The 26,750-nt window shown below is 45.8% G+C and overlaps 1 protein-coding gene across 1 annotated transcript; it reads left to right on the top strand.

The window, feature by feature from the left end:
- The first annotated feature begins 988 nt into the window (after positions 1-988).
- PLEKHD1 (pleckstrin homology and coiled-coil domain containing D1) lies at positions 989-26,352 on the top strand. The gene is made up of 14 exons (XM_058807625.1): positions 989-1,137; positions 8,216-8,309; positions 9,210-9,299; positions 9,795-9,871; positions 14,533-14,624; positions 17,383-17,435; positions 18,056-18,150; positions 19,037-19,130; positions 20,389-20,567; positions 21,065-21,197; positions 22,920-23,064; positions 25,047-25,196; positions 25,597-25,720; positions 26,197-26,352. Exons 1-14 carry the CDS (start codon positions 989-991, stop codon positions 26,315-26,317), a joined length of 1,596 nt encoding a protein of 531 aa, XP_058663608.1. The 3' UTR covers positions 26,318-26,352.
- Positions 26,353-26,750: the final 398 nt, after the last annotated feature.

Genomic DNA, 26,750 nt, shown 5'->3' with positions numbered 1-26,750 from the left:
GGATAAACTAATTTCCTGTGGGCATTGAAAAAGACAGGTTCTTTTGGAGAACTATGTATCTGTAGAGGGAGAAGGAGTTTCAAGGGAGAGACAAGGACATAGTACTCCCACAGCAACCTTTTTAATCAGGTTCCCTAAGCAGGAGATGAACACGGACCTGAGCTGTGTGACGTATTCCTATGTGTCTGTGTTGGGGCCAAAAAGGAGCTGGTACCTGAGAGGCAGGGCAGAGGCTGTTCTTGCCACCTCTCCAAGATGCAGCAAAGCATGAAGGCAGGCAGAATTGTATGCTCTAACTTTGATCAGCAGTGGCCCTTTAAGGCAGAGCAAGGCATGCAGTGTGGACACTGCCCAGTCCAAACCCAGCAGCCACGTGAACTCTCCCCAGGTGGGCAGTGCCAGGCTGGCACAGCAAGGCCTCCTCACCCTCCCCAATGACAGAGGGAGTCTGATTGAACTTGCTGGCTCCCACTCACTCTGCCCCAATTTTCCTCAGGACAAATGAGAAGAACCTGTCTCCAAGTGCAAGATTTTGGGAATATGTGTCAGAGATGCCTGTCAGTAAAACATCCGTCTTGCCCTAATTTCTGCATGGAGTGCTGCAATGTCGAGTGAAATAACCTTCCAAGCTGGCTCTGGTGCAGAGGTATTTTGGCTTATGTTATTGCTGAGAGCTTTCTTTCTGATGAGCTCTTTCTGCCTCTCTGTGTTTCTGATGTCTCACTCTCTTCACTCTTCTTTTTCCCTTGGGCTGGGATGTGTGCTGTTTGCAATGCATCAGGAAGTAATACGCAATGAGAAAACTCTCATCATCTGTGCATCAGGGAGAGAATTACTGACTGAGTGCTGAGCAGTCAAGTTATTGATTCAAACCAAAGCCCAGTCTCTCTGTCTGCTGGGCTGGTTACATCCTGCTGGTTCATTGCATTTAATCGGATTCCCTGAGCTGCCACGCAGAGGGGGTGAGTTAGAACCAGATCCATCTATAATGTTTGCTTCAAAATCCAGTTCTGTCTCCCCTTCTCCATCCATGGAACAGGCAGACTCGGATGCTCTGGACATCAGCACCAAAGTGCAGCTGTACGGTGTGCTCTGGAAGAGACCCTTTGGGAGGCAGTCAGCCAAATGGTCCAGGAGGTAAGCCACAGTTGCTGAGGGATGCTTGGGTAAAACACAAAGCCTAAGGGTCTGGGATAAGTTTAGAGACTGAGTGCTTGACTCTTCAAGTGCAGCCAGCCAGGCAGAGGCTCGGGGTAAAACTTGGGGCATAGCTTCCCTGCTGCTCTGAGTCTGCTTCACACACGTGGCACCCCATTGTGCTCTCTTCTTTATCTGTCCAGACCCTGTGCTATGTGCACTTCAGGGTGGTAATAGAGACTAGCTGCCTCCTGTGAATAATTGTGATAGTTTCATGAAAGGGGAAGAGCCTGTTCATGTATTTTGCCCCTAAACTGCTTGACTTTTTTGTTTTGGCACTCAAAGCTCTTTGAGTCCTGCAGGTGTGAGATGGCAGGGCTGAGCTGACTGCGTGGGGGTCTGTAGTGAGTGTGTGTGGTCTGCAGGGGTCTGTGCACAGCTCCAGTGCTGCTGTGCTGCCTGACAGCGACTGCGTGCTGGGAACAGCATATGCAGACTCTTCCCCGGGGAGAAGGTGGCTCTGAGTTCTCTCCCATCTGGTGTTAGGGGTTTACAAGCTGCTGCGTGTTGTCTGTCAGCAGCCAGAAAGTTTGGAGCTGGAAAGCATTTGCTATAACCTTTAACCAAGGACAGAAGTATGTTCTAGAATACTGAAGTGGTGGATTGGTTTTAAGTTTAGAGTTGCTGTAGTTTCTTTATGCAAATCTCTGGCACTTACCTTTCTTGGGTAAGTACCTTTGCTGCAGTCTGCAGTGTAGATACAAACAATCCATTTCTAAAGCCAGCTTTCCCAGCTTTGCTTTCTGTAGTAACCATAGTGCTGCCCAGTCTGCAAAGATGGCATAGCCTGAAAAAAAACATTACTTGGGAAGCATTTTGTGTTTGTAGCAGTTTTTGACCCGTGTGTGTGTTTTATTCCCTCCCATGCCAGCCTATTTTCACCCAGAAAAGAATTTATGCTGATGCTCCCTACTCAGCTCCCAAATATTGATAAATAAATGAATTATGCCTGGAAACTACTGTGATTGTGTTACAGAAAATAAATGGACAGAATAACAGAGGGGAAGGTAATTTGCCATGGATGAGGCATTCTTAAAAGGCTCTCCCTAATAAAAATATCTTGAAGGCAAATGGCCCATCTCTGTTCCCTCTGTCATTATTTATTTAGTGCTGTTCTATTCCTAGAAATCACCCCATCTTCAGCAAGTGGTGAATGTTTTAGTGATAGCAGCTGGGAACAGAAGGGGAGGTGATGTGGGGCAGGCGTGATGTGGAAGGTTAGTTGCAAGCACAGCAGCTGAGGGTCCTGGGGGACCAGACACAGGTCAGTTAGAGTTGAATACGGAATCTGTAGGGTTTGGAAGGAAGAGAGTACTGGGGTAAAAAGATTTGAACAGGAGGAGCAATGTGTTGTTGGTTTGTTTGTTTTATCATGGGAGAGACTTGCCTTAAAGTAAAACAAACTTGCATGGTATTATAACAAATCATTAGGGGGAGATAAGGAGCAATTCATTCATTTCCTCCTCTTTTCCCCCATGCCCACCAGCACATAGCTGGTCAAGTACATTTTTTTATGAAAAGGAGAAGAGATGTTTTCACTCCGGTTAAATAAAGAAAAAAGACTGACTATATCTGGATGTCACTGAGAACTTGGTCTCTGATAAATGTATGTTTTGTCCTGAAATCTGGGATAACTGTACTACTCTCACTCCCAAGGAAAGTCTTTCCAAGATATGGGAGATAGCCTGTCTTTAAGGGGAGGATTGATCTCATCAGGCCATCAGCCATGAAGAGGGTTTATGTGGGAGGTACATGATATTTACTGGCTTGATCCCATTCATTTGTCTGTAGCAGCAATACTTCTGGAGCAACTGAGAAGAAAAGCAACTGTTTCAGGGAAGGATGGAATCTGACTAGATAGCAGATGAAGGAAAAAGTGTCCAGGCATGGCGTCCAGTACTTTGGTGATGGAAATCCCAGGTTTTGGAATTTCACAGCAGTACAGGCTATGCAGGGAGGAGGAAGGGATAAACAGAGCCTTGTTTTAGTCAGGGCCAAATCTGATGGCACCTGTGGAGACAGCTGAACTTGACCTGGGGCAGCTGTGTGGAGCATTTTCAGTCCTTTCTTTTGCCCATGCAATGGTCTGCTCTGAAGCCCAAATATAATATTTGTGTGCTGCTTCAGGTACTGTCCAAGAGTGGGCTGGATGCTTCTGGACCAGTGTAGCTGTGTTTATCTGCCAGGGCTGACATCTGAGCATGCTGCCTTTCAGAGCTTGATTTTTGAAATGCCATTAGCATCATCCTAATGCCTGTCTCTTAAAGAAAGGGAGGTCTATTCCTAATGTGGATTTTCTTTTCTTGTAAAGTAATATCTATCCAACAGAGAAGCACCTGTCTTCTGAGTTTAGTGCTGCTTTTGAGCAGTCTAAGCTTGGGTCACTGCTGGAGTGGCTTTGGCAAATCATGTTCTCAGTCACTGACTAACAGTCCTCCTCTTCTGAACAACTTCTTCCTCCCAATGCCTAACAAGCAATTTAGCCTCTCCTGCTACAAAAGTTTTACTGATAATGGCACGAGCCTGGCACAGAGGCTGGAGTGAAATGCATCATGTGTGTACCCACCCTGGATATGGCATGAATAGGGTGCTGTAGCTTTCCAGGATGGAAGTGGCATACCCTTCTTTACCATGAATAATCTGAGTCCCATATAGAAATGTCAGGCTCTAAACTGTCACCATCCATGTCTGAGACTTTGGGGTTCAATGGGACAGTGCCAGGAAGGGCCATCTCTTTGGTGGACAACTGAACATCAGAAAAGCAAGGTGAAGCACAAGAAGAGAGAGAACAAAACACAAAATATGCCTGTATGTCTCCATAAATCTGTCAGAGATGACAGGTTGGAAGGAGGGAAACACAGCACAGTTAAGAGAGAATTTTTTGTCTTTTGCACCAGTCCTGTCAGTGGCATTGCAAAGCAGGCACATAACCTTGTTTTCCACAGTGGCTACTTACAGTCACTGTGTGTGGTCACAGGACAGATGGAAAGGATAATTGTTTATGGCTGCTTTCTGCTCAAGAACCCCCGGGAATCACACAGCTGCAGAGCAGCGTGCGTGTGCGGCACAGGGCAGCAGGAGCTGCCAGAGCCTGGGCTTCCCTCCGCTCCTTGTGATCCCCCCCTTGCTGCTTGCGGTCAGGGAGCCTCCTGAGCCTCTCCCCGCTCCTGCAGGCTGGGCGTGCTCCGGCTGCCGGGGCAGGGGAGCTGGAGCTGACAGGGGAGCGAGGGCGAGGGGCAGAGCAGCGAGCTCTGATCTTCATGCTGATAACGATCATTCGCCCATCAGTTTCCTGAGCTGTCCCTGGGGACGGGGTACTGGGCTGATCTAGTAAATGGGATTTGCCCCCTGTGCTCCTGGCCCAGAGAAACACCATCTGAATAAAGGACCAGGGAGACCGCTGCAGTTTTATAGTGTAACTACTTCATCTGGGCCATTGTCATGTCAAAAACTTGTACAAAGAGTAGCTAATTAATTTCATTAGCTCTCTGTAATACAAAAAGCACTTATTCCACAGAGATCAGGTGTCTCAATTTGTCCAGTACAGAGCTGTTGTTTCTGCTTTACATCAGAGTCACTCAAATTGTTACCATTCCTCTGCTATTCTGGTTTAATTATACTGTGGTTTCAGTGGTTCCTCAGAGCAGGATCCAGCAGCAGGGATGGGTGACCAGAGCAGCTGACCACATGAATGGCCCTTGCATTACCTGTGCTGCCTGTAGAGTGTGGCTGTGCCAGCCTGCCTCATCTAGCACACCTTTGCTGGTGTTCTCCAAGGTTTTGAGCTCTGCTCTGTTTTTAAATTGCTTCTTTTTTGGGTTCTTGTTTGTATTCAAAATCTTGCCCTGCCTTTACAGCACTTCCTTTTCTCCTGCTGCTGCATCTGTGCCTAATTCAGACACATGTTCAGTGTCTCCAGTCCTCCAATCACAGTCCTAACTGGGTGTCTCTCCCCATTCTCCCTTGACCATCTTTTCCCTTTCTGCTCTTACTAAACTGGCTGCTGCTTTAGTCTTCAACCTGCTCTTGAGTCTTGTAATTGTCTCCTCTGTTATTTTTCTTCATCCCTCTTTTCACCATGCTGCATCAACTGCCCCTGGATTGCTGCACGGAGACTTTGTCCTGAAGGTCATTTAAAGTAATGGTCTTAGTTGCTCTGGTGTTGCTTTCCAGATAAAGGTAGATGAGGGAATATGATCTGAGCATAAATACATTATGTGCACAAGCTAACCAGATTTTCAATGTTTTTCCTTCATTGCTTATAGTGAGATTTTGTTCTTATTTTTTAAACTCTTATTTTGTATATTTTCATTCCAAATCCCCATATTTTCTCTCCACATCTGTGAAATCAGGGATCTAAAAGTTTATTTATCTGTGAGAGACATATTGTTTTTCAGAGGTTTGTGCTACGTTTTGTTCTTATTTTTGCTTTGATTTTGGATTCCATAGAAGCATAATCTATAATATGAGGATTATCAGCACTGAGCAATAAAAAGTATGCAACAAACTAAACTCTCACTTTAACTGGGGGATAACATTTAGATTAAAAAATCACACAGTTCAAGATCAATATCTTTACTTGTTTGGCAAATGTTTTTTTATATTAGTCAGACTGAAAAGAGTGTTGAAAGTGATGATTTAACTTTCTCTGTTTCATGTGGTGTGTTGACTTTTGGCATCTCTAGATTCATATTTGTGCCCACAGTATCTGGTTCCCTGTGACTCACTGGACCAAGCACAGGCCATTGGGCAGGCAGGTTTGTTCTTTTAAGAGGTTATTTCTGTATTTATTGTGCAGATAAGGCAACATTTCTCTCTAAAAAATGAAGTCCTCCTTGAACTAAGCATAGAGTTGGAGAAAACAGAAAGATGCAGCTACTCAAAGGAAAACTTTCTTATAGAGTTAAAGGCCAGAGATGTGAGGAAAAATTAATCCAGAAGGCACAAGGCTGCTGTTCACAGAAGTGATGTGGACAGGAGAAACCAGGAACAAGCTTTGTCTGCTCTCTGGAGGTCTCTGATGTCAGCCTTGGCAAAGTCCCTGCTTCTCCCCACCTCTGATGCCAACATGAACAGGTATAGATGAGAGGGAAGGAGAAGAAAAAAATTGGGGAACAATAACTGCTGCTGGTGTTTGTATGGATGCAAATATGCACCTGCTCAATGACTGTCACTTTCTAACACTTTGGAGAAGGTACAAAGTGATCCAGAGCTTGAGTTTGCTGCCGACATTGAAAAGTTTAGCTCTGTTCTTTTATTGCCCCAAGAGCCTGTGGTCTCTGTTCCCATGGCATTTGGCAATTTCATCTGTGTTCCCAGAGCCATAGCAGAAGAGAAAGAGAAAGAAGCTGATGGAAGCAGTAAAGTTTTCACCTGAGTAAAATAATGATATTAATAATAATTTATTATTATTATTATTATTATTATTATTATTATTATTATTATTATTATTATTATTATTATTATTATTATTATTATTATTCTCTGCCAGCTTCAACGTCTTCCTTTAGCTTTTGGAACTAAACTGGTACCAGATTGCTGTACTGGAGGCAGAACTTGGCTCCACCTGGCAGCCCATCCACTTCAGGAGAGGCCTGGGGGGGGATGGGGGCGCATGAAGGCATTAGCATTGTCATTGTGGATCAGCCCCCTTGTCCTCTAGCCCATTACTAAATGTGGCTCCAAGAAAAGGTGCAGCAATGCCCAGGCTGCACAAGTAGCCAGCGCTGCCTGTAGAGGTCTTCTCTTATTCCCTCCCAGAAACAGGAGGGTTTCTTGGGAATGTTCTTATTATTCACAGAAATGTCTTATCCTTTCCAGTTTTCTCATGATCTCTTGTCTTCAGCACCATATGAAAGTGATTTACACAGCTGTGTTTTGTGGAGTGTAAAAAGGCATTTTTGAATAATTTTCACCTTCTTGCCTTTCACTTTCTTTCCAAATCCCTCTTTCTCGTGTCAGAAAATATGTACAGAACAGAACAATACATTTTCTTTGTCATTTGCTCTTTTGAAACCTCCCTATTACACTTGTCCCCATTTTTTTTCAGCTGCTCTTCGTAATTCTTGAGTGCTGCAGAGATTTAGACCAAATTGAAACTAAGTCAGGTATTTCTCCCCTGTACCACTGCCTGCAGAATACGTGCAACCTCAATTTTTGAAGGGAGGAGGAACCCTCCCAGGGGCATTTAAAAATCCAAATAAGTTAAAGGTGGCACTCCTTTAATCATAATTTTGAGGACACACTCCAGTAAGTTAGAGGCTTGGCTTGCAGAAGCTGTGATATTTTGTGGTTACTACATAATGATCACCAGAGCATACCTAAGGCTAAGTGAGCAGAACAAGGCCTATTTTAATATTACACGTATGAGAAAAAAAATATTCAATTTCCTTTGGAGTTGTGAAGGTCAGTGACAGGAGAGTTTGCCAGGTGCTCTGCTTAAAAATATCTCTCAAATTTATTTCTGCTCCTGAGTGCTTTGGTGGCCAATTTTTGCCTCAAGAGTCACTTGGGGATGCTAGGCTGTGATTCTCTTAGACTGGAAACATTTCCCTCTGGCTGTGCTGGGATGGAAGGGAAGAGGGTCACAGCAGCATGTTGCACAATAAGCATTTAGTTGGGCTTAGCCCATGCAAGAAACCCTTGAATAAAAGAGCAGCTCTCTCCAGTAGGTTGAATTCAACCTGTGAGCGAGAGAGAGCACACACGTAGAGGTGCCAAAAGTCTGTGGTCCTGCCTGGGGCACAGAGTGCTGTCCCAGTGCCCTGAGAGCCTGTGGCTTGCCCTCAGCTCTGGTGGTGCCTGTTGGGTGTCTGCAAGCACAAAGTACCTCAGCTTGGCACTTGCTGTTAAGCACCAGCTCCTGGCTGTGAGCAAAGTGAGGCACCTCACCTTAGTCTTAGGTGGGAGTGGTGAACTCTCGTGATCAGAAAGCAGCTTTAGTTAGGTGGGGATTTTCTAGTGCTGTGAACCACAACCTCCATTTCACCAGAATGTATTTCCCTTCTCTGTCTTAAAGGTTCTTCATCATTAAGGAAAGCTTCCTGCTGTACTATGCTGAGAGTGAGAAGAAGAGTTTTGAAAGCAATAAATACTTCAATATCCATCCGAAGGTGAGCAGTGTTTGCACAAGGAGGGAGTTATTTTCTTTCTAGCATTCCCTCCCCCTTCCTCCATGGGCCCAGCAGATGATGAAGAGGTAAGTTCCAGTAAGCCCAAGACATCTCACAGGTTCAGGAAAGCCTCAAAAGAGAGGCTTTTCAGGATATTTCATGATTCAGTGGGCATATGACTTCTATTTTTTTTTTTTACCTGATAGTAGATATATTCCTTTATTTTCATGATCTAATCAACTAATCATCTGGCTATAAAAATAATGTTGGCAAAGCCAGTGGTAGGGCTAAGAGCTCCATATGGCTCTTGTTTCTAACCTGTTCTTGCACTTGGCAGCAGCTGATGGCCCACCTGCCCTCAGCACCTGAGAGCCCTCTGTAGTTCTGCTGCCTGGAGCTCCAGGGGACCCTGTGCTCTGAGCTGCTTTTGTCCTCTGTAGTCACTGCAGGTTGATGTAGCCCATGAGCTCCTGAAGGTGCTGATTCCACCCATCCTGGTTGTCACAGCCAGCTGCCTGCCTGCCCCGCACAGCACTGTGGGGTTTGACTGCTGTCAGTGACTGCAATGGATGCACAGCCTCTCTCATGATACCACACTGAATCTGCAACATTTGCCCCTCTTGGGAGATCACTTCCTCCTTGATGAAACAGTTTCTGCTTCCATGTTCTAACAGCTTCCCTCCATGCTGAAGGCAGGACTGCCATCCTTACCCCTTCCAGATACTGGCTGGGGGTTTCCTGGTGGTGATGAGAGTCCCTCTGCTTTGCAGGAATTGTGTGTCTCCCAAGGTAGACAAGGCAGGGCAGGGGCCAACAAAGTGACTGAAAGTTCAGCTCCTGGTTAGTTGATAGTTATACTTGATTTTTCTGACTGATGAGAGTGCTCTGGTTTATCTCCAGGGTGTCATACCCCTGGGAGGCTGCATTGTGGAGCCCAAAGAAGAGGCCAACATGCCTTATGCCATAAAGATCTCTCATGAAGACTTCCATGTAAGTAGATTCCTTTTCTTCTAAAAACCTCCAAACACCGCAGAACAGGTTAATGCTGATGAGCAGAGCTGGACTGGCAGACTTTTCCCTCCCCACCAAGGTATGCCTACCTTCTCTGGACAGACTATCCTGAAGGCAAAGGTGACTTAGGATCCCAAGTCCCCTCAACACAACCAGTAAGGAAACTTGCACTTTCTGACACCAGGTTTTGGGCTACTAGCAGAGCAGTGGACAGATTCTCAGGAGCCCTAGAGCCCATGTTGCCCTATCAGTGTTATTCCTGCTGTGGCTGTTTGCTGTGTGCACACTTCCCAATGTGTGGTAGGCCTAGGTCGTATTTGCTCCCGTGTGATGCTTCCTGGGGAGGTGGAGGGCTATGGTGGGCTCTCCTCCCACCACAGCTGTGTCCAGTTCATGCCAGGGGTGCACAGAGGTGCATAAGGCACCAGCCTCTCTAATCTGGGTTTTTTTCCCCCCTCCCCTCCCCTCTTCCAGGGTAACATTGTTCTAGCAGCCGAATCAGAGTTTGAGCAGGCTCAGTGGCTGGAGATGCTACAGGAGTCTGGAAAAGTGTAAGCTTCTTTCTATTCCTTATTTGCTTTGATCTGCTCTGTAGATGTATAAAGGATAAAGAGGAAGAAGCCTGACTAGAAGGGCTATGGGGAGTCAGACAAGCTCATTAAAACCAGTGATAGCTTTATTTGCCTCCTGGACCCATCCTTACTCTAAAGGGGAGTGCTCTAAAGCTGATGCAAAGCTTCCCACCTTGTAGTGCAGTGTGTCTCTCTGCTCACCACCCCAGGCTGTCATCTGCCAAATGCTGATACGCTGAGTTCCATCTGCTACCCCTCTCTCGTGCCTCAGTGATGTGGGAACCCTCCTGGTCCATTTTGTGTGGGAAGCAAGGTTTGCAAGTTTGATGGAAGTGGAGGTCAGACAACCCCTCCATATGAATTTGGGGTAAAGTAAGAGCAGAACAGGCAAGACATGAAGCTAGTGAGCAGCTGCCATGTGCCTCTATGTCCTGCCATGAGCAGGGACCTCAGCAGCACAGTTCTGATCAATAACAGTAATTGTGATGCACTTCTGTGTCCGTGGGGTGTGATTCCTTCTGCCCAGATCTGCAGGTGCTCAGGCCATGCAGCAGCAGGATTTGGCCTCTCAAAACAGTTTAATTGTGAAATGTGGAGGCAGCCTAAATCCCAGGAGAGGCAGTGTTAGCAAAGCATTTCCAGCCCACCTGCAGGGGTGAGAGAGTTTGATTGCTGTCTGCATTCAGTACTGGTTCACACTCTGCGGAGAATGCTGGACAGAGATTTGCAGTTTGTTGGCCTCCAGCTCTGCAGTCCCCCAGCACCCAGGAGCCTGACAGTGCAATGAGCAGCTGTCCTGCAAAGCCAGAGCAGGCTCCTTCTAAATCTCAGCAGATGCAGGAAGAGATAACACTAAAACAGGGATTTGACTTTCCCAAATGAGATATAGAATCTTCCTGGATTTTAGGGCAGAGCCTACCATTCAGCTCTGAGGCTTAAAGCAATGAGCGTTTTGCTCTGCCCTTCCTGGCTGCATAACATGTGTGGTCTCTTACCATTGCAGGGACAGAAGCTGTTCAACTTGTAATCCCAGTGTGTGCATGTACATGTACATGCTAAGGCAATATCTCAGTTAATTTCAATGTTGTGAGGCCCAAAATGTAGATTTATAATAATGGGAACCTAATGTTACAGTGGATCAGTGCAAGCCAAGCTCTGTGCTTGGCTGTGGTGCTGGGGCGAGCTGTTCCCTCTGTGGCAGTGTATGAACTGCCACACGAAGTTGGCCATGAAGATCCTTGGGAGCAGGAGTCCTGTGGGACACAAGACCCAAGGCAGAGATCTGCCATCCCCTGGGCACGAGCAGCCTTGGCCACTGCAGAGGAGAAGTGACAGACACAGAGCAGTTTGGAGATTTTTATTGACTAGCCTAGGTCCACACTTGCCTTTGCCAATGTTTAGATCAACTATTGCCAAGGGCAATAATTTGGGACCAAGTTCATCTTTCAGGTGTGTATGGGAGGGAAGGAGGAGGGCAGAACAACTCAGGATGGGTGTGCACAAGTAAGCCCTGCACTGCTGCATTTGTCACAGAGCCAGCCTTTTCTCTAGCCCACGCTTTAATATTCCAGCAGTAGCATTTAAAACAGAAGCTACAAGTGGCTGCTATCATACAGCAGACTGCCTGCCCCTAGTTGATAATCCACCTGAGACACCTTTCCTCCCCTCTGTGCTTCTGTTCCTGCATCAGAGAGTGGTGCAGCTTCAGTGCCAGTCTCATAAGGGCTGATGGTAACCTACATGTGAAGAAAAGCATGGATTATGTGATTTAACAGGGTCAGGTTGGGAGCTAAACAGCAGTCAGAAAGGCCAGCATGGACCAATAAATTGATCTGCAGTGAATAGAAAAGCTAAAATAATACAGTTGAATTATTCTAGGCAATTATAATGTTCTTTTGTTCCTAGATGGAGATTGCACTGCCAGTGGCACCTGCTGTTTTCATAATTGTTTAAAGTTGGCAAAAAAACCCCAACAAAAACCCCAAAACTCACAAACAAACAACTTTAAAAGAAAAAAAAAAAGGCCAAAAAAGAAAAAGCCCATCCCCAAAACAAACTCCATAGACTGAGATATGGACATAGGCGAAGGGGGAAAATCAAATCCAGGCTGGGAAGTATCATCAGTTCTTTGTTTCAATTTTGTCCTCTGCCTCTTTCCATCTGGGGTGGGTCATGTGTATGTGCCTGCAGAACTGGTTATTGCCTCTACCATCAGTATGCCTGGTGATCCCTTCAGTTCTTCACTCCCTTCCAAGCCTCCTGTCCTGATGGGGAAATGGCTTATTCAACGCAGAGGTGAACTGATGGTATCCCCACACTTCCAAAATGTTGTGGCTTAGACTTACCACACTTGCCAGATTGTGAAAGCTTTTTGCAAATGCACAAAGGCCTCCCAGACTGCCAGACTCTCTTCCCACCCAGAGAGGCTTTGCTGCTGAAAGTGGGAGAGAGGGGCACACATAACCTCTCTCTGTTCACTGCAACATTCCCTGAACTGGTAGAAAGTGAACTTGGTGGGCAATGCAGGAGAAAATAAGTAACATAGAACTTACATCCTGTGGACTATAAAGTGCTGACTGTCTCCAAAAATTGGCTGTGGGTGCTACCAAGAAAGCTTTCACTGCATTTTACCTAAACAGGTATTCCCAGTGCTACAGAACTGGAACAGACAGTGATTGAGGTGTAGATGTGATGGAGATTCTCTACAGCTTTGGGTTTGTTTTTTTTTTTTTTTTTTCAGGCAGGGGCTTTCTGCTTGTCCCATGAGCCTTCCTGGCCCTGTGCTTTCCAATACTTTAAGCAATGTAGCTATTTCTGATGAAAACTCACTTGGCAAGAAATACAAAATAGAAGAAGCTCTTGCTTGCCCCTCAGCTGAGGGTATAGCCTGGTATCTCCCTGTAGCTGTGGTTACACCAGCACTGGTTCCAGCAGATGTAGGAATAAAAGCTTAAATGCTACATGGTGATCCAAGTGCATTTTCAAAGTCACACAGCAGTGGGTGACTTTGCAGCAACCTTTGAGTAATTGACAGGGAAATGTCTTGTTAGTCTGGGAAAGGGAGGGAGCACTGAAAAGGTGACTCTGTAAACAGACACCTTAAAGGCTGCAGATGTTTTGAAACCCTCCATGTAATCATATGATAAACTCTGTCATCCCCCCCCCACACCCATCTTGACCTGTTTGCTTCTCTGGGATCAGATTCATCCTGTAACAGGGAATGTTAGTGAGAAAACACATTCACACCTACATATTCTCACTCAAGATGAAGATGTCTACCTGTGGGCAAAACAGCACCTTTTAAATTAGTGTTCTAATTTTCTCTCTACTTTAGAAATAGCCTCATTAGCTGACAAGAAACACATATATCTCTAAAGAGCCTGGGCTGCTGGAGCTGTGAGCTGCCTGGTCCCTGAGGTGGTGTGTGTTTAATTTATTCATCTGGCTTTTATAAGAGACAAAGTACAGCTTGCCTTGAAATCGGAGATTGCCAAATTAACGGTTTCCAAAAAGCTACAATTTCAAGTTGTTCACAAAGAGGCCTGATACAGGAAGCTTTACAGATATTTAATATTTAGAAGATCCCTTAGGATTTAACAAAGATGGCAGAATTTCTGGGCAACAATTGCTGTTCCTGTATGCACATCTATATAAACATATTGGAATCAATTTTAGGTATGTTTTAATGTTATGCATTTTATATGTGTAGATTTTTTTTCTAATGAAACATGAATGGAGCAGCAAACTCCATTTCTGGTTCTATTTTTGGGTTTTGTGTGTGCTTGTTCTTGATGTTTAATATCTGTACTAAAGCCTAGCCTGTCTGTGAACTCAATCAGTAATGGGTATTTGCTCCACAGGCCCTTTTTTTTAGCTTTGCTTCATGAAGTGTGTAAGAGACCTTGAGATCCTCTGGCCAGTGGCCCTACAATAACACTAGGTGCTCTTTGAATATGCCTGCTGCCTGTAACATTCCCTACTTGCCAGCATCTTGTCTGGCTTTTATCTCTCGCTCTTCATTGTCAGGAAAAAGCACTTGACTCACAGTGCAGGGCCAGACACCAAGTCCTAGTGGCTTACAACTTTAGCAGAGGAGGGTTTGATTACTTCCAGGATGGATGATGGATACCAGAAAGACCGAAGGTAAAAGGCCATAGGAAGGATCCAATAAGTGGTCAAAGGCTCAAGGGGAAGAGTGACTCTAACAACAAAATATTGGAAGGGCTGCAGAAGACAATGTTGCTGGCAGTGGGAAGTTACTAGAGTTAAACCTAAAATCTGGTTCTAAAGTCTGTCATTTAAAGGGTTCCAGGTACATCCTGTTGCAGTTGAAGGCTGTGAATGTGCTGGATTGATCTGGAGAGCCCTCAAAATTAGGTTCAGAATAAAAATCTCCAAAACACTGGGAAAAACATTTGAATAGCTGTGAGGTGTTGACATACAGCCCATGTATTGAAAAAAAAAATACTGAATGCCAGGGAAATTTCTCCAATTCATTTGTGGAGAAAACTTTTAGAGACTCATGATCCCAGCTGATGAGAGTCTGCATGTCTGAATTCCTTGGCAGTTTGCTAGGCTGAGTCCCCTGTCCTAGACCCTTAGCTCTCTCACATTGCCTGCTTTGTGTCTGCTCTCCCTAGGACCTGGAAGAATGCCCAGCTAGGGGAAGCCATGATTGAGAGCCTGGAAGCTCAAGGACTACAGCTGGCCAAGGAGAAACAGGAATATTTAGGTAGGAAACTCTTACTTTGAAAAGCAATAGAGGCCAAAATAGTAACTTTGCTTCTCCTGGAGTTATCACTGTGGTCAAGCCAAGCAGCTATAGGTTTTCTCTGGATGAAGCTTTTGAGCAGTCAGCTGAAATTCAGGTCTGAAGGGAGTCAAAACATGCAAAAGTTAAGGTGGGATCTGGACATCTGTGTGGAGTGTAAAGAAGAAACCTGCTTTGCCCACCATGCTGCAGTCCTCCATGGCTCATCTGTACAAACATTTGCCACCCCTGAGAGGTTTGGATGTGCTGGTTTCAGCTGCTCACAGGCAAACAGACAATACCTTTATCTCCCTCAATTGGACAGGACTGATACTTCTGAGTTTGGTCACAGCTTTTCATACATGAGTTTTATTCACCTAGCTGGTGCTTTTTTTTGTCTTACTCAGCTTGATCTTTGTGTTTGCTGACGTTGTTCAGTTTGGAAGTGAGAGCATTTACATGGGCTTGTTTGAGGTATCTAATGACAGTGGCTAATTTGCCGGTGCTCTCTCTGTAGACAGTAGAGAAAGAACAGATGAACCTGAAATAATCTAGATATGAAGAAAGGGGATTATGTAATCCAAATCCCCTATTTAGGAACCAGCCTCTGCATGGCCTGATACCTTGGATGCTCTGACTGCCTTGGCAGGTCCAGTTATCTCTTCCCCTTACTGCCTATAGGAACAGCCAAGGGAGAGCAGCTCTTTTAACCCAGATTCCCTCTAAGTTACGGCATTCCTCAGGTCTCAGAGACCTTGTGACCTGGGGGCTGTGGGTCACAAGTGTGGGCCCAGTGACTTGTCTGGAGAGTTATCTGCTTTAAATAAGACAGCAGAAATTTGGGTGCTTCAGGCTGGTGATGCTGTGAGCAGGGGCTCATGCTATTGACTCCTAATTGTCAAGCCACTGGAGGAATCTTACAGAGCTTTTTGCATTTCTGCAACCACACTGATCAGGGCTGATCTCAGCACATGTAGCAGTGATCATAGCTCAAGTACCAAGGTGTGTTTACTCTGTCCATCTGAACACCATTCACCCATGTGAGGTGATGGATGGGCTCATACATGAGGCAAGCAGGGAGAACTGGTTCCAAACTTGACAAAGGAATAACGGGATGCTGAGAGGAGGACCTGAAGGGAGAAATGGGAGGAAAATTAAAAACAGGAAAGTTCCATCAAAATACTATTTTGCTACCATCAGAGCAAATGAAAGGGCTTTAAAGACTAAAGAACTCTTTAGTATGATAAAAGAAAAGGTAGTGGAGAAATAGAGGAATACACGTTCTGTGGCAAACAGGAGATATTTGAAATATAAAATATGTATCTCACCATGTTCTTTGGTCCATGACAAGAACATTCAGAGCTGATCAATTGTCACAGTTGGCTACTTTCTTATGACATGAACTATTTCTATATAAGTGCTAAGGCTTGTGCTTCATTAGCCTTACCTTCAATGATCTGTGTCCATCCTGTAGTCAAGCATTGAGGTCAGGCACTGTTCCTGGAAGCAGGTCAAGGTTCTCTGGAGGAACACTTAGAGGAATTTCTCAAATCCACACTGAGTTATCTTCCACCCAGCTGGGATCCAAGTTTCACTATCAGACATGGACATTACAGAAACCCATCAGGTCCAGGGCTTGGGCCCTCCAGGAGGGGCAGCAGAGGGAAGGTGGGAGAGCCTCTGTAATTGCAGTATATCTGTGCTGGGCTCTGGCCAGGAGGAAGAGGGAGAGAGTGGGAAAGCAAGGCAACAGTGGTGCTCAGCAGAGCTTTGGTAATGTAACACTATTTCTCTGGTACCGGGAGCCCTGCTCTGGGCAGGAGGTAGAGGTCTGCATTCCTCCTAGAAGTAGTCATGCTGCCAGCAGCAGCAACCTTGTCAGGTCCTCAGTACCAGGGAAACCAATAGCACCTCACTCACCTCTCAAGAGGAAGACAGAAGTGCTCCAGTCAATCTGCCCCTGCTCCCGTGGCAGCCAGGTGGCAGAGCTGAGAGCTGAACCCGAGGCTTGGCCACGAGAAGTGTTTCTGTCTGGGATCCTGTAAGCTCAGAGCTGCCTGAGGCACAGCCTCTGAGCTTGGAGCTGGCTCAGCAGAGGTGCTGCAGGCTGAGGACCAGAGCACAGCCTCTGCTGGGCGGCTGTGTCTTCAGGGGACAAGAGCAAATGACATTGAGGGGAACTGCTCCCTACAGCACAAGTTTTGTGGCAAAGTTAGGGATTGATTTCTGGACTTGGCTGGGACATCCCAAGGTGCCAATAGGGAGTTGGCAGTGCTGCCCAGAGAGCTAAGGACAGGATGATGGGCTAGGAAAGTGAGGATGGGGCACTGAGGTGCAGGAAAACTGACTGCTGCTACATGTTGTGTGACTCTCTGCACTCACTTGGCCTTTCTGTGCCTTGTTCCTTATCTGTGAAGCAGAGATAAGAATATTTTCCTGCCTCAGCTGGAGGATAGTGAAGGATGGTTCATCAAGGCTCTTTAAGAACATTGAGAGGAAATCTTAGAATGAGTACAAAGCAAGATGTTTGTTTAGTTTATTAAGTTATTTGGCAGGAGGGAAGTTATAGAAAATCCCATTAGTGCCATCTCAGCCTTTGGACCCTCCCAGACAGATACACACAAAGGAATAGGGAATGATGCATTTTCAAGCTTCAAAAAGTCAGTGATTCTTGTTTCTAAATATCCCGAGGATATAAAATGCTTTTCTCTGTGCTTGGACTTTTTTTGTGTGCTTGCAGATAAACTAATGGAAGAAACAGAGGAGCTATGTCTGCAGAGGGAGCAAAAAGAGGTGAGTTCATCACAAGCCAGTTTCCTTCAGCTGCCATGTGGCAGGGCTGGGAGTTTGGGACTTGTTGAAGGCGTGTCAGTGTTCAGGGAGAGAGGCTTGTGGAGGCACAAGAGTCTCCAGCCAGTCTCTGGGTCCTGTGGAAGAAGAGAGGAATAAGACCTGTGCCATGAGATGGGTCATGGAGGTGTATCCCTGCTCCCTTTCCCTGTTACTTTCCATGCAGCAGGTTTATCTTTATGACTCCAGGGAGGAAGATCAAATGAAATTCATACTCACTGGATTGAATTACACAAGTGTTATTTGGAAGATTGTGGCAATAAAGTCCATCCAGCATTCCCAGGGAGTTTTGGACCTTCTGTATATGTGTGGCAGAGTTGACCTCTGCAGGGAGCATGTCTGAGATTTCCAGGTGCTTGGTAACCTGGCTGGGACTTCTGGATGTCTGAAAATCCTCAGGCAACCTCAAATCCTTCTAATTGCCCCAGGACGAAAGTGTGGTGAAGTCAGACACCCTGTAGCTCTACGCAGCTTGGGTAAAACACCATGTTAAAAGCCCCAGGTGCTGTTAGCAGTACTCCTAACTGTGTTGGCGGAGTACACTGTCCTCTCTTTTGGAGCAGGAACTGGAGCGTCTGAACCAGATCCTGGAAGCAGAGAAGCAGCGCTTTGAGGAGGTGGTGCGGGAGCTGCGGCTGGAGCAGGAGGAGATCCGGCGGTACGGCTGCGGGGCAGGGAAGGACACAACTCCCACACTGGGCAAAAGTACTGCTCTGGTGGTGAATCCAAACAGGCTGGAAACCCACCTGGTTTGTGCATTGACCAAAACAGGAGTGGCTGTGGGCTCTTTACTTGCATTTGCTATTGCTTGTGACCAATAGAGCACAGCTTAGCTTCATTTTGCACTCGGGCCTCCAGCAATTTAATTTCAAAGTGCTGGGATACAAGCCACCCCCAGTTTAGTTGGAGTAGCATGGGACAGGTGCAAGAGAAGATTTCAGAGAGGCAATTAGTTCAGCTGACTGAGCAGCTATGTGGGGTCCAGACACTGGATTTGGTTTGCCACCATCAGCTGAATGACGATGGATGTATGATGATGTTGCCTCACCAAGATTAGTTTTGTCATTTTTGAAGTTAACTATGAAAAATATTAGCAGCAAATGTACTTAGAAATAGAAGGATCCGAATGCTTTTCCCCAAGTGTTGAAAGGACATTTTTACTATCACTCTTTTTTTTTTCTTTTTTTCTCCCTAAGCAATATCTCAGAAAAGCCAGTGTGATTTTGCAAACGATTTTTGTTCTCACAGGCTCTGCTTAGATGTGATTGCCATGTCTGAGCTCTTTCAGTTGCAACCATGGCTCTGCCCTTGCTGGAGAAGCACAGTAACTCTTGGGTTGGGTTTGATGATCAGGAGGCACAGTGAAGTTCCTGGACACCTGTAGTGTGTCCAAGGCAGGATGTGATGCTTCCTGGCAAACTCCTGGCTCTCCAGGACTGGCTATACCAGCCAATGGTTGCAGGTCCTGCACCAGGAGAGGCACAGCCTGGGCGCAGCCTGTGGGGCTGTTATTGCAATAGCTGTCACCCTTTTTGCTTCTTTAGGGAGCTGGAGCTCACAGCCCGCTCCCTCAAAGGAGTGGAGGAAGAGAAGAAAGAGTTGAGAAGCCTGACAGAGTCCTTACAGAACACCCTGGAGGTGAGTGACTGCTCCTGCCCTGAGTGACAGCATCTGGGCCTGAAAGCACTGCTGCCACACGGCATGAATCCAACATCTGCTAGTGCCAGTGTTGAAGTGCTGTGCAGATGAACAGATTCATTTGGTAGCTGATATGAACACCAAAATCCTCTGCAGAAAAGGATGAGAAATGGCACAGAGCACAACTGGACCAAGACTTTCTCAGCAGTACCAGGTGATATGGTGATGGGACAATGACCAGAATAAGTTGTAGTTTAGGAGGCTTAGGTGGAACAGTAGGGAGAGAATTTTCCCCAGATAGGCAGGCAGGCAGAGAGGTTGAGGAACCTTCATCCTGGACTGTTGTCAGACTATAAACAGCCACAGCTGACCATATCCTGCTGTGCTGCCAGACTGCCTCTGAACAGCAAGCTGGGCAGGAGCCTGCTGGAAGGTACCTTCCAGCCAGCATGACTGTAAGTCTGATGAGCTTTTTCTTTTTAACTGCATCTCTCTACCTTCTGGTGGAATTTGAAGCAGCATTCTTTGTTCACAGAAGGGAGCATGATTCCCAAGGAAATAGTGTACCTGGGAATGTACACGGGAATCTAGGAAACAGAGTCTTGATGTATTAAAATCTTTCCTTATTGGTGGATTTATGGAAAGTATCTTTTCTAAACGTATATTTTTTGTGAAATTTCCACACAATTGGCATTCTGAAGCTGCAAGGTCTTCTTTAATGTTTGTGTCAGATCCTGCAAGTTTGGCCAAAAATCTGTTCCTTTGAGCTCTTCTCCTTGCCTGCAGTTATGACAGAAAGAACTGGAAAGCTACGGAAGTACCATTCTTGCCCTAATTGCACATTGAACACTTCCAAGGCAAACCGTGTGATGTGTCCCATTGCCCACATTTAGAAGTACCACAGAGGGGGTGCCTCCAGTTCCCACTAAGGAGCAAGCAGAGCAGGGAAGGCAAGGAAGCTGCCTGCATCTGTGATGCACTAGAGAAGCACAAGGTTCCAGTCCCTGAGCTGTGTCCCCACTAGCATATCACATCAAAGGGGCCTGCTGGTTCACCCCTTCGTAGCAAAGGCTGTGTTGGAGGCTTGCTCCCCATGAAGCAGGTATGAAATGAAACCCAAATTTTGTTATTCCTGTGTTTACCTGAATGAGGCATGTGGATGCAAGGATGGAGGCACTCAGTAAGGAAGAACCAGGCAGGAACAGGAGCAGAAACATCAGACTTGGCTGATACTCACAATCTCTTGTCCTTCTTCAAGGAGCTCTCCCTGGAAAAACAACAAATGCTGGAGATGCTGGAAGAAAATGAGAGCCAGGTCCCACCTCCAACCAGCCCCAGCAAGGAGCAAAGCCCCATCTGGGGACTGCACTGCAGCCTGCGACAGATTGAAGAGAAGATGCAGCAACTTCTGCAGGAGAAACTCCTGGCAGAGAAAAGGTGAAGTGGGGAAAGAGGGCGCTTCTACTCAGGCTTAGTGGTGCTGAAAGATGTGACTGTCTGCTGACTTGCTTTTTGGTTGCCAACACCAGACAAGTCTAGAAGCTTGTCTGGTTCCAATGGCAGGAGTCCAGGTTACAAATCCTTCAAAGGAGACAGAGTGAGGCAGGGCAGCTGAACTTGCACCCAGTTGGGCCTGCTCCTTTCAAACCAGGACTTGTGCATGTACAGGTGTTCATGGCCTGTCCATAAGGAGTGTTTGGTAGTCCTGGGCCTCATCTGGGAGTTAAGAATGTTCCATTCAAGAGCTGTCCAGCTGGCTTTCTCCAGCAATGCCTGTACTATTGGAATGGAGCACACAGTGCTCCTGTTAGCATCTCTTTGCTCTGGGCAGTCAGGTAGCTGAGCATGCCCCATCATGACACTGAGCTCCTTTCCTTCCTGTGAGTTGTGTTGGGGTGGGAATGGTCATCTTTGTTTGCTGTGCCATGCACCAGGATGAAGGAGAATGAGGAGCGGTCTCGAGCACTGGAGGAGGAGCGCGAGTTTTACTCTTCCCAGTCGCAAGCGCTGCAGAACTCGCTCTTGGAGCTGACTGCAGAGAAACAGCAGGCAGAGAGAGACCTCAAGGTATCCCCTGCATACGTCACATATTGCTGTCCCTGGGCTCAGAGTGCTTCCATTTCCTCTTTCAACTCATTCTCTATCAAGCCAAACTCTTGGTTTTATTTAGTTGTCACATTTTGGTCATAAATCTTCATTAGCTGTGCTTCATATTGCCAGCTGTATCCTGGCCTGCATCCAAAGCAGAGTAGCAGGCAGGGTGAGGGAGATGATTCTGTCCCTCTGCTCCACTCTGCTGAGACCCCACATGCAGTGCTGCATCCAGCTCTGGAAGGACATTGACCTGTTGGAGTGAGCCCAGAGGAGCACCACCAAGGTGCTTGGAGGGCTGGAGCACCTCTCCTGTGAAGACAGGCTGAGAGAGCTGGGGCTGTTTGGCCTAAGGAAGAGAAGGCTCTGAGACAGAAACCTTATAGGAGTTTTTACAATGTAGTGATAGGACAGGTGAGATTGGCTTCAAACTGAAAGAGGAGAGGTTTAGATTAGGTATTAGAAATAAATTATTTACTGTGAGGGTGGTGAAGAATTGAAACAAGTTGCTCAGAGAAGTTGTGGATATTCCATCCTGGAAATGTTCAGGACTGGGTTGGTTGGAGCTCTGAGAAACCTGGTCTAGTGAAAATTATCCCTCCCCATGGCCAAGGGGTTGGAATGAGATGATCTTTAAGGTCTCTTCCTACCCAAAGCACTATGATATCATGGTAACACATGAAATTGTCTTATATCTATGTAGTACAACTGTTTCTTTTTGTATCCTGAAGCCTGATTAATCCATTCAGTACAAGTCTTTTAATCTGTTACTGTGAAAGCATAACCTTTAGATGGAGGGAAGGAAAAAAAGTAGAAGAGGAAAGTAGACACAATCAAGAATAAAGATGATTTCAAATAAATGCTAATATGGTTGTTGCAGAACCGAGCAGACATTTTGTCTCCTCACCTGTGCTCAGAAAAACAAACCTTAAGACTTTTAAATCTTCAGTAACCTCTGCAAGAACTTGGATTCAAAAGCAGAGGAATTCAGCTGAGGGACCAGCCCTACTTTGTAACTGACAGTACATTAATCTATGCAAAGGTAACTGGACAAATATGGTATTTTATTTAAATCTAAATAATGTAAAGGTTATGTTAATAATTGGCTGTTTGACACTCAAACTCCTTATACAATATTTTGTCCACCCCCTGAGTTTTTTCCTGAACCTCCAATATTTTCTTATCTTGTCACCTTCTATCTACTTGTCCAGACTAAAGCTAAATTGACTTAAGCTATGTAGTCTCTCATTTGCTAAACTAGTACAGTATTTCTAACTCCTCTTGTGTTTTGTTTCTGAAACTGAGCACTGTACATCCCTTTGTGGGAATTGGCTGCCTTTATCTCAAGTCTGTCTCAGCTGGATTGATGTCCTTCTGTTCCTGCTAAGCTGCAAGTATTTGCATTAGCACAAATTCATGTGTTGAAATACCATCTCTGGTTCCATATGGTTTATGCAAGGGGAGGAAAACTGAAAAATGAAGTCAGAGTAAAGTAATATTACTGTAATAATCTGGACTTCAGATTCTGTCTGAAGACATGAGAAATGCCTTTATATTGCCTTTCAATACTTCTAAGGATTTCCATCACTGTTGTCTTTTCATTTTTATCCATAGCAAGTTCCTCACAGACCTTGTGAGTTACCCAGATGTTTACTGAGAAACAAGCTGTTTTCCAGCAATTCTTATTTTCTTCCTCAGGCTGAAGTGAAGGTACGCATGGATCTGGAGAAGAGGCTGAGAGAGGCTGAGGAAGCCTTGCAGAGCTTGGAGCAAGGCTTAAATTCCCTGAATTGCAACAAGGAGAAAGAGAAGAAGATGAAAGCAGATGTCAGTAACTTGAGAAGTAAGTTAGTTATCCATGTTCTCTACTGATGAGAAAACTCACTAGAGGAAATATTTCTACCTATCTTCCCAGCCACACAAAGAAGATTCCAAATTAGCAAAGCTGCAGATAAATGTGGTCTCCCAACTTCTTGTACCTCCACCACATCTCCCTTTTGAGGAGCCATAATGTGCTATGCAGGTAGTTGGTGTTTTGCCCTCAGAGAAGGTTGAAATTATTCCAGCCTCTCAAAGGAGCATTAAATTATTCCAGCCATCTCTGCTGGGTGGAAGACAAACCTAGAGATGAGCAAATCATCTTGACTTTCCAAAATGTCAAACAGGGAAGCTGTGGCAGAGCTATAAAAACTGACTGCTAACTAGGTCTGAGTTACAAGGAGTCCTCTGATTCCCCTCAAGGCTTTATTTCTCAGCCTTGGCTAAAAGAATATCACCAGTTCAAGGAGGCCTGTAGTTGCTGTAGCAACGTGCTGGTGGGTGACCCAGCAGGTGAAGTTTGGATCTTTACTCAGAGCTGAATCACAGCATCAGCTCAGCACTACAGATCATGGGTCAGGTGCAGACTGATGCTTCTCACAAGTTATCCCTGTTTCTTTGCCTTTTTCTGATTTGTTTGGGCTGGGTCTTTTTGGGTTCTCTTGGGGGACATTACCCTGGCATTTGGCTTGAGTCAGGCTTAGGAACTGACATAAGCAGCTTCAATTGAGTCAAATCTTGCTTGTTTTTCATGCCCTGCAAGTTATAGTGCAGGTAGAAGGGTCTATTAAGGTGCTAGGTCTGTACAGTTAAGGCTTCATTTCAGTGAAGGGTGGATGTACTGGACCAATATAGAAAAGTCAAAAAGTCCTGTGGTATTCTGAGCACTGTTAGGTAAATAGGGAAAAATAAATGTATAGATAGTTTTGTATCTATTCACATACTTATAATTTATATATATTTAAATTTTAAAAGTATTATTCAGTAATTTCTACATAAGATTTCTAAATGGATAAAAACAGTCATGATTCTGAACTTCATGCCACTGGCTCAGGGCCATGGTAAGAAAACAGAGCGAAAGCGGATGTGTTGAGCTCAGCATTCAAGTGGAGCTTCACAGGGCATACATGAGTAACTGGTACTGAATGTCTCCTGATATTTCCAACCTTAGATTTTGGGAGATGTTTTTTTCAAAAGAGTAAAAGTGTACTGATGAGCAGAGCACTAGAGAAAACAAGGGACCAGCAATGTTTCCCATAACGTTAGTCCCAGCACAGATTGCCTCAGTCCTTCCAAGTGGTTCCTGCAGCTCTGCATGCCCTTTATAGAAGAGTTGGGGCACATTAGCACATGATGCTTTTGAACAGCAATGGACCAGCAACAGACAGGAGGACAGCAAGACTGGAATGGCGGAATAGACACTGCTCAGACCATAAGAGGGGAAATGGGGCAGGAAAAGCAGTTTGTGTGGCAGATCAGGGCAGAATAACATCAGAGTTTGGGCATAGGGCTTTCCTTGGAGCCCATAATATATGTAACTATGCACTAGTATTTGCTATGCTACTAAGAAATCCCTTACCATGTGTGCCCGTGCTGGTGTTGCCAACACTTGCCAACACCTTCCTTTTCCAGTTAGTCCTGACTGGTTTTAGAAGTCCTTCAAAGAAAGTATAAAGAGCAAGGCTTCAGAGTTGAGAACTTCTATCACAGTATAAAAGGCTTTTGGCAGTTGAGTCATGAGCAGTTGTGAGAATTACTGATGTGGAATGGATGACTGGAGTTCTTTCTAAATTTGAGTATGCATTTGTTAGGAACTGGAGGGTTTTGTCACTTTGAAAATGAACATTTGCAAATGTTCTTCCTGATGATATTCTGGAGCTCTATGGATTGTTCTTCATGAAGGTCATCATTACCTGGCTCAGCCTATCAATGAGTGCAGTCCCTTGTGACTGGTTCATTGCTTGGGGTGTCTGCCCCATCACTGTAACAGTGGTGTTCTCTTCCCAGAGTTCTTTGAAGAGTGCATCCGCAATGCTGAGCTGGAGGCCAAGATGCCCGTGATCATGAAGAACTCCGTGTACATCCACAAGGCTGCCACTCGCCGCATAAAGAGCTGCCGCTTCCGCTGCCGGAGAACCAGCTCCTCCTGGAATGACAGTGGGTGTCGGGCAGCCTTCCCCTTCATCTCCTGCAGGAGCAGATATGTGCCCAGGGGGCTGGCAGAGCAGTCAAGTCTGCAAATGTTGTTTCTATTTTATGTTCCTTAGCAGCAGAATGGAGCCATGGTGCTACTTGGAGCTTCCTTTCCCAGAGAGCAGGCACTGAGCCTGTGTACTTGTTGCCCCTTTCTTTATATATGTTGAAAGCTAAACTTCTGTGATTGTCTTGGGCCCCTAAAAAAAACATACTTAAATATGACTTCATCAGAATGCCTAATCACAGACTGAGTTAGGCTCAGTCATGCTGGTCACATGGCTCGTGAGCTCTAGTGAAGCTTTATCTTCAGTTTGTGTCCCTAGTGGAGAGTGCTTACCTTTCTGTCCTGTTCTTGTTTCAGTGAAACAGTCACAGTCCTTCATCTTCTCACCTGCAGAAGCTGAAAATATTGAAGAGCTGAAAGAAGCAGCCAAAAGACTGAGCCGGGACCAGCGCTTTAGGAAAACTATCTATCAAATCATGAGGTCACAAAAGGATTCTGCTTCAGGGGACAAAAAGTGACTCTTTTTGGGAGGGGGCTTCTGAGATTAACCTGCCATTCAGCTCTGCAAAAGTACAGCCTTGGGCACTAGGCTCAGAAGGGAGATCTGGCATTTGGTGGGCAAGGTGGGGGAGAGTTGTGTGTAGGGAATCCCTTGAGTTACTGGCTTTGCTTTAGTTTGAGTGCTCCCTGCAGCCTGGCAGACCTTCTCTGCTGATCTCTCCAAACCCGTTTGCTTCAGCTGCTTACGCTAAACCATGTTTGGCCAAGATGCCACAGTCAGTGTTCAAGTGAACCAGAGACCATAGCTTAGGAAGTGCCTCTCCTTTCCTTTCCTTCCCTGTCTGGTCTGTCTGCCAAACACAAGTGCTTCTGAGGAAACCTTTAGCAGCCTATGTTCCAGCTATATAATCTCCTCAGCTGAGCACAGCTCACCCTGTTCTGCCTGATCCCCTCTAGGAGCTGCACACCCTCAGTAAATCAGCACTTCGGTGGGGCACATGTCCTGAAGACTGCAGCAGTCCCAGCCTCCCAAGCACAGGCAAAAGTATCAAACACAGGGCCAAACTTTTTGTCTTGATGCTACATAATTTCAAGCAAACAGCAACAACACAAGGTGAAGACAACAGGAGGATGCTGTGGATTTGGGTCCAAGGAGGATCATGTACAGAGAAAAGCTTATAGGTAACTCAATGGCATCCATGCAAGCTGGAGGGAGGGTTCTGTTGTGTTGATGGTGGGCAGAATATTTCAGGGCCACCTTTGCACATTTTTTTGCACTGGGACATCTAGCTGTGTCAGAACTAGGGAATGTATTAGCTCTTGGCCATCTATTCCTCAGTGTGAAGAAGCCTTTGACTCAGTTTTGACGGCTTCCTCAACACCTCTGTGAGGTGAGTTGGAGGACAGGAGGGTGAAGACTGTCCAGCAACAAAACCCACTGCCACTTCAGGCAAGCTGCAAGGGCTGTGGAAGAGGAGTCCAGGAGAGGAGTCACTTTGTTGTGGAACCCC

Source organism: Ammospiza caudacuta, chromosome 6, assembly GCF_027887145.1.
Source record: "Ammospiza caudacuta isolate bAmmCau1 chromosome 6, bAmmCau1.pri, whole genome shotgun sequence".
Taxonomy (NCBI): domain Eukaryota; kingdom Metazoa; phylum Chordata; class Aves; order Passeriformes; family Passerellidae; genus Ammospiza; species Ammospiza caudacuta.
The sequence above is the reverse complement of the archived record's forward strand: the minus strand, read 5'-3'. Positions and strand labels throughout refer to the sequence as shown.

Excerpts from the sequence above, each read along its gene's own strand:
- PLEKHD1 (XM_058807625.1), top strand. The coding sequence starts at position 989 with ATGTTTGCTTCAAAATCCAGTTCTGTCTCCCCTTCTCCATCCATGGAA. Across the intron at positions 8,310-9,209 it reads ACTTCAATATCCATCCGAAG|GGTGTCATACCCCTGGGAGG; the intron begins GTGAGCAGTGTT and ends GTTTATCTCCAG. Across the intron at positions 9,872-14,532 it reads CTACAGGAGTCTGGAAAAGT|GACCTGGAAGAATGCCCAGC; the intron begins GTAAGCTTCTTT and ends TGCTCTCCCTAG.